The 7,873-nt window shown below is 38.3% G+C and overlaps 1 protein-coding gene across 1 annotated transcript; it reads left to right on the top strand.

Moving 5' to 3' along the window:
* Positions 1–1,160: 1,160 nt before the first annotated feature.
* Positions 1,161–1,685, top strand: LOC109191487 (uncharacterized mitochondrial protein AtMg00310-like). Its single transcript, XM_019342146.1, has one exon. It carries the CDS (start codon positions 1,161–1,163, stop codon positions 1,683–1,685), a length of 525 nt encoding a protein of 174 aa, XP_019197691.1.
* The last annotated feature ends 6,188 nt before the right edge of the window (positions 1,686–7,873 follow it).

Below are 7,873 nucleotides of genomic sequence, written 5' to 3'. Positions count from 1 at the left end.
TTAGGTGCTTGAGTTTTGTACTTAAGGTGAGTGCGCCTTGTGCTTAAAGTGTGTGATTCTTGTGCTTAAGGTGCGTGGGTTGTGTACTTAATATGAGTAGTTGTTGAAACTTAATGTGCGTGAGTTTTGTGCTTAAGGTGCGTGAGTTTTGTGCTTAAAGTGTGTGCGTTTTTTAATTAAGATGTGTGAGTTTTGTGCTTAAGGTGCGTGTGTTTGTGCTTAATGTGAATAGTTGTTGAAATGAGAACAACCTTTTTTTTTGTAAAAGTGAGAACTGATTCCAGTTATTCATGAATGGTTGATGGTTTTATTAAAAATAGGAATAATGGTCAAATTATCCACTGAATGAAACAAGAAAATGCAATTGGGCCACTAAACTAAAAAAAAGTGCAATTACATCCCTCACAAGTAAAATCCTAGCAATCTTACCAAATAGCCGGTGCACTCCCTTTCTTGCCGGTTACCTAGATTACGTGTAAGCTTACCTAACAATTTTTTTTACTTTCCTTTTTTTTTTTCTTAGCAACGTGTCGTCAGAACAATCAACAAGTCGACTCAACAATTCCAAACACAAAACAAATAGGAATTATTAGCTGAGTCAACCATAGACTCGTTACCTTTCCGTCATTGTCGAGTTGTGCGATCTCTGCAAATCCTCTTCCTTCATAGTCCCGAAAGCCAAAATCAAACACAAATTAAAACAAAACATACATATATTGTAATGCTTATACAAAGAATTGATTATCTTCTTTCAACAAACAAGTAAATCAATGGAATATAGCCAATCATACCCACCCGGGGTCTCAAACAAAGAGATCCTTTATCCCCATATCTGTTTATTATTTGTGTTGAAGGTCTGTCCTTGTTACTGCAACAAGCGCAAACTAATGGTCTGATTCATGGTTGCAGAGTAGCACGGGGTGCCCCACCAATATCTCATTTATTTTTTGCTGATGATAGCTTTCTTTTCTTTAGGGCAAACCAACAGGAGGCAACTCAGGTTAAGAATTGTTTATCTGTATATGAGACTTTATCCGGACATGGTAAATTATCATAAGTCCAGTATATGCTATAGCAGGAATATGGGGATGGGATAGAGATGATGTGGCGTAGATTTTGGGAGTGGTCCAGGCACCTAATTTTGGGAAATATCTGGGCTTATGATAAAAAGGGTGGTCTTTGCGTATATTGAGGATAAAATCATGCAAAGGATTGGATCATGGAGCAAGAAGCTACTGTCACAGGCTGGAAAGGAGGTACTATTGAAAAGTGTGGCTCAGACAATGCCTACCTTTTCTATGGGTGTCTTTCTATTACCTAGTTCTACCTGTACTGCTATTGAGAGAACAATGAATCGCTACTGGTGGGGTTCAGGCACAGACATGGGAATACACTGGAAAGCATGTGATAAGTTATGCATCCCCAAAAAATATGGAGGTATGAGTTTTAAGGATCTGAGAGCATTTAATTTGACAATGTTGGGTAAACGGGCATTGAGGTTACTTACTGAACCTGACTCATTAGTGGCTCGTGTTTATAAAGCCAGGTATTATCCTAAGGAGTCTTTTTACGAGGCAGGCATGGGGAATAATCCTAGCTATTGTTGGCGCAGTATGGCAGAAAATGAGCTAGTTTGTGGTGGGGTAAGACGACGAATTGGAAATGGAAACACTACCTTGGTATGAGAGCACCCCTAGCTACAGGATGATTTAGACCCAATGATTCAAACTGAAATGCCACCACAGTTAGCTGGAACTAGAGTCGTAGGTCTCCTGGATCCAAGTACTAGTTCATGGGACCAACACCTGCTCACTGATATTTTTCAACCAGATGATATCCCAAAAATCCTCAAGATTCTAGTATCCCCAGATTATGATGATGTATGGTATTGGCACGGGGATCCTAATGGTTGTTACTCAGTCAAAGACGGCTATAGACGCATAGTTAGAGACTATCCTAACACTAATAATGGGGTTTTTGATGGATGGTTAGCCTTATGGAAAATCAAAGCACCCCCCAAATGGAAAACATTTCTATGGAGAGCTCTAAGTGATATCCTCCCCACTAAGAGCAATTTGATTATAAAGAGAGTAGAGGTGGACCCGATGTGTGCCATGTGTGGGATTGCTCATGAAAATGTTTTGCATTCATTAGTATCGTGTGATTATGCAAGATCCATTTGGAGCCAATCTAGCCTCCCACTCCCCAACATTGTGACACATATTTTCGATGAATGGTTTAGTGCACTCTTAAATGTTCTATACACTAATGGAATATTGTATGCAACTTCTATTTTATATCATATATGGAGAGTAAGAAACAGAGCTGTTTGGGATGCCTGTCTACCGTTGCCAAAGAAGGTGCTTGTGACAGCTTTGGCCACTATGCAAGCGTGGAACACGCTCCACCACCGAACGCCCACATCAGCCGCAAGGGGCCACCACACGGCCAATGGAGCCGGTACCGCCGCACAGCAGGTTGGCCTCCAGCCGGTGGTCTCCGTTGTGGCCGAAACCATGCATCAACCGCTGCTGCCACGATCCGGCCACCCCGCGGGAACACCAAGACCAATGAGATGCTTCATGGATGCAAGCTATCACCAGGATACCAGCTCAGCAACGGTGGGGGCGGTTCTACTAGATGCCGACAATCACTACATTTCGGCTTTCAGCGCCCCACTACTAAATTGTTTTTCCCCACTCATGGCTGAGGCATATGCATGTAAAGAGGTTTTATCATGGTTAAGAGGACGTGGCGAAGATTCAATACACCTACATACTGACTTCCAGACGCTACAACGCTACCTATGCGCACCGAGTACCCCGTCCAGGTCATATGTTGGATATGCTATCGATATTTGTAGGAATTTTATGTCTACTTTAAGTTTTTGCTCAGTCAATTTTATTCCTAGACTATAGAATTTATTAGCACATACTTTAGCTACTTTAGCTTTAAATTCGGCTACAGCTATGTACTGGGACGATGTCCCACCAGACTCTATTCCAGTTTATCTATAAATACAACCACATTGGTTGACCTTCAAAAAAAATCAATGGAATATAGCTAAGATCTTCGAACACCCACAATGCGAGTAATTTTACTCAAAATTTTGTAAATAAAAAATAGAAATTAATTTAGTAGGAAACAATGACAGTTGCAAAAAATCTAACAAAATTTTAGTAAAGAAAAGTATGTGCACTATGCACATATTGCTTTTGGGTTGGCATATTGTACTAGAATTCCAAGGTTTGCGACATAGAAGTAGAGAGATAGAGAGTAATGGTTTGCTTTTGACTCAGACATTTTGAATTTTCTGCACTCTGTTGACGATACCGACAATGAGCAAGAGAAGCAACAAAGAAGTTAGAATTGACTTAACCCAGTTCTTCGAGACTGCCATTGCAGCTACGTTTTCACGCTCGCCTTTCTCTCTCTCCAATGGATATGAAATTAGGGATAAAGAAACGGAAGAAAGAATCTCAAAAAAATGGAAGAAAGAAATACAAAAAGATACCAAGAGCAGATGGTACCAGAAGGAAAGTAAAAATAAAGCCATGTAAGCCTCCACGTAATCTAGGCAACCGGCAAAGAAGGGAGTGTACCGGCTATTTGGTGAGATTGCTAGTATTTTAGTAGTTGAGAGCAATTTATATCCTACACCACGGCGTACATTGCACTATGCGCCCAGATGCAAAACGACGTCGTTTTAATTATTTTTTTTTTTTGAAATTTCCCGCCCCAGTGAATGGCAGTAGGCTTTTCTTTAAAAAAAAACTCGCTGTTCAAGAATGTACATAATGTTATACTTGAATACACATAATGTTATACATGAATACACATAATGTTATAACAAAATATACATACTCTTTTTAAAAGATAATACACATAATCTAACATAATACATAATAAACATAAACTTTTAACATAATACACATCAACTCTTAACATAATACACACAAATTTTCTGATTCGGATGTACATAATTGTATAAAAACAATGTACATAATTGTATAAAAAATACACATAACTGTATGAACAATACACATAACGTTGTGAACGAATACACATAACGTTGTGAACGAATACACATAATCTCAGCAACTTCCTACCGACGTCGTTTTGGGAGGCGCGCGGCGCACAGTGCTATGTGCGCCGTGGTGTAGGATATAACGATTGGTAGTTGAGGGATGTAATTGCATTTTTTTAGTTCAATGGCCCAATTGCATTTTCCGATTTTGTTTAGTGGCTAATTTGACCCTTATTCCTTAAAAATACAGGGTTAATTTTATAATTATTGTAAACTTTTACGTTTATCATATTTATAAAACTGACTCACCCATTTTTTTCCATTTTTTTTTTATCAACAACCATCAACTGTTGATATATCCAAATGGATGAATCAAATTAACATTCACTTTTTACTTGAGAGCATGTTTGCCTGATAGTTTGGGTAAGCGGTTGACTGCTAGGCCCGACCAGGTCTCATCCCCGCACTGTTGTTCAATCTCCATTACGCCGATGATGCTGACTATTTCCCAGGCCAAAGGCTAAAAGCTAGGTTCAACCCCCCCCGGGGGGGGGGGGGGGGGGACCTTGGTTAGTTTCGCGATGGTTGCGTCTCCTCTGATGGTCATAGTGCCAACCAGACCTCCAGTGTTCCCTAGGTGGGGAACCAACATCACGAACTTTACTGACCCTCGCCTTGCTTGCTAAGGCGTTCCTTTAGGTTCCGAAATGCTTGTTTTGTGACTTGACCATTTTGGCGTATCTTGTGTTTGATTGCGTTAAGGAAACAAGAGTAACATAGGTAGAAACTAGGAACGTGGTCCCGAAATGCTCGTTTTGTGACTTGACTATTTTGGCGTATCTTGTGTTTAATTTGATTACGTTAAGGAAACAAGAGTAACATAGGTAGAACTAGGCTAATGATGATTCCTAGTTCTTTTCATAGTCTGATCGGATCCACCATAAACTGGGTATGAAAGTACATGCCCAAAAGAGTAAATAATATTGCTGCTACTTGTTAGTGTATGAGTTAAAGGTTAGGAATCCATACCACTTGACTAGAAATAATTATAAAAACTAATGGATGATTTCTTAAAAGGAAATCAGGGTACATATTTATAGTGTAGAGGCCTCTCTAGATGCTCGACAAATGTACTACTCTAGCTTGCATTCATTTTTAGCCATACTCGTGTATTTCCACTACTGGATGCCAGCAATCTTCACAGGGTAAATAGATAGAGCATCCTACCTTTTTGTACATGACATCTTTACTGGCTTGGGTGTTGTTATGTTAGAGGTCATAGGTTTGAATTTTGTTGACTACACTTCTTTAATATTAATGGACCTTCATGGGGCCAAGACTTTCCTAATAAAAAATGCGTGCTCCCAAGACACAATCGTTATACAATACACCATGTTGCACGTAGTATTGTGCGCCTATCTATGAAACAGTGCTGTTTTGAGATTTCGCCGATCAAAGTATCTATTAGGTCCCTGTACTACAGTGTTTTGTTCAATTTAGTCCTTCTACTTTAATTTTGTTCAATTTAGTCCCTATACTTTAAAAAGTGAAACAATTAAGGACAATAGTTATGTGGTGTCGACATTATTTCTGCCACATCATCATACTTACATGTCAGCTCATATATTATTTTATAAATATTTGAAATTAATTATTTTTTGCCACCAATATATTACATTAATATGTCTAAAATAAATACATATATATTTGCTCACATCAGCTATTGTCCTTAATTGTTTCAATTTTTAAAGTATAGAGACTAATATGAACAAAATTAAAGTAGAAGGACTAAATTGAACAAAACACTATAGTACAAGGACCTCAGAGGTACTTTGACCAATTTCGCCGTTAGTGTGATTTGATGGGACGGACGCCTCTCCGTCCGTCCAATCACCTTTTTTTAAATTATTTTTTTTTATTTAATATATATCAGGCCTTTCTTCTTCACAAAGTCTCCACTGTCACTCTCAAGCATTAAAAAAATCAAAACCACATAGCACTATTTTCCGCGAAAGATAGCAAAACCCGCCAAGTCTGAATCCTTCATCACATTCCTCTGCAAGAGCAATGCACCAGCGCGAAGAAAGGTGAGTCTACACACATTTTTTCAGTACATATCTCCTGAAATATATGATCATTTGTATAAACAATCAGCATTACTAATCAATCTCGTTTATAACTAGGGTTGCATAACACTATGAGCATGAAATCTACACATGCATGATATTACTACATTATGTGTATAATCTTAGGGCTTTATGTGTACCCTTCTATGCAATCTATGTATATACACATCAGCATACATAACAACTAGTGTTACATATTACTTAGACTTGTGTTTATTCTGATATAAGATTATGTACATTAATGTTTTCAGTTGCTATACCTCATCATACATAACCACTATTCTTATACTCAAAATTATGTGTATTTTAAAACAGTGTTAATTCCAGTAACAGATGAGTTTAATCTTATGAACTTTCGGGTTTCAGATCGTTGGGGTGCAGGTTCACACGAGAGCACACGGATCAGGCAACACGAGAGTACATCTCTCGTGCACCACCCTAGAGTGCACCTCTCGTGGTCACCTTTGCACGAGAGTTGTGCTCTCGGTGCACCACAACCTCTCGTGCTCTCTGTAGCACGAGAGTGGTGCTCTCGTGCACCACCCGAGAGTGCACCTCTCGTGGTCACTGTTGCATGAGAGTTGTGTTCTCGATGCACCACAACCTCTCGTGCTCTCTGTAGCACGAGAGTGGTGCTCTCGGTTTCGGCCAAACAAAGTGACTATACCGGTTGGAAAATGATACCGAAGTTTGGCATAACTTATGCCCGGGCTTGAATCAAGCCTTTTCTGCTTCATACTTTAGTCTTAAACTACATATTAGTGAGTTTTTTTTTTAAAAAATTATTATAATTATATGTATGTTAGTTTTTTTAGACTAACATTATTACATCAAATAGGAGAATTGTATTCCAAACCTCTTTCTTAATCTATTTTTCTGACCTATAGAACTGTAGTATTTTTGTTAGTGGTAAATCATACTCTTAATGTGTAAGTGGTTGATAAATTTAAATTGGTCGGCTAAGTTAGATGCTTTATAATAGGAGGGTACTATTTTTCATCTGGAAATACTTAAGTATAGGAGGATACCCATTAATTGTTGATAATATATACTTGTCAAATTGAGTAAATACTTTGTACAGATGGGAAAAAATGGTAAATTTAGATGTTGAAAAAAATGTTAAATTTAGCTTTATTGAATAGTTGAAATACAGTCATAATTGTAATTTGACAGTTATGGGATGAAAATTGCCTCAAGAGCATGAATGTCTAAGCACACAACAACATTAATTATCGTATGTTTTAATCAATCTTCTCAACATTAGCAGTGGCAAGTTTGATTTGTTTAAGATCTACATTAAGGACAATATTTTCCAAATGCACCAGTGTTAGCTCCACTAACATGCTTGTTACCCTCAACATTCACCACATGACTTTCTGCTTCAAACCAATAAAAATCCCTATTAATCCAAACCGTATGTCTTTAGGAATTTTTTAAAATGTCCTAAAACATGAAAATAATTTTTTTTTAAAGGAGGGAGGAGTAAAATCAGGATTAATAACTAATCCTCATAATATTTATGCCGCCCAAGAGACCAAGTTCATCTTCTCTTAAGGCTTCAAGAGCTGCTCCAGGGGGGTGCTCAAACCAACGGAAGGCTTCATTATGCTCATGAGCTTTCTTAGCCAAAATGCCTATCACCTTGTTCTTCTCACGTGGTGCATAAACGAATGCAACCTCCCAGTGTCTTCTCTTTGCCTCTCTGCATTTTCCAATGAGG

This window comes from Ipomoea nil, unplaced genomic scaffold, assembly GCF_001879475.1.
Source record: "Ipomoea nil cultivar Tokyo-kokei standard unplaced genomic scaffold, Asagao_1.1 scaffold1652, whole genome shotgun sequence".
Taxonomy (NCBI): domain Eukaryota; kingdom Viridiplantae; phylum Streptophyta; class Magnoliopsida; order Solanales; family Convolvulaceae; genus Ipomoea; species Ipomoea nil.
The sequence above is the reverse complement of the archived record's forward strand: the minus strand, read 5'-3'. Positions and strand labels throughout refer to the sequence as shown.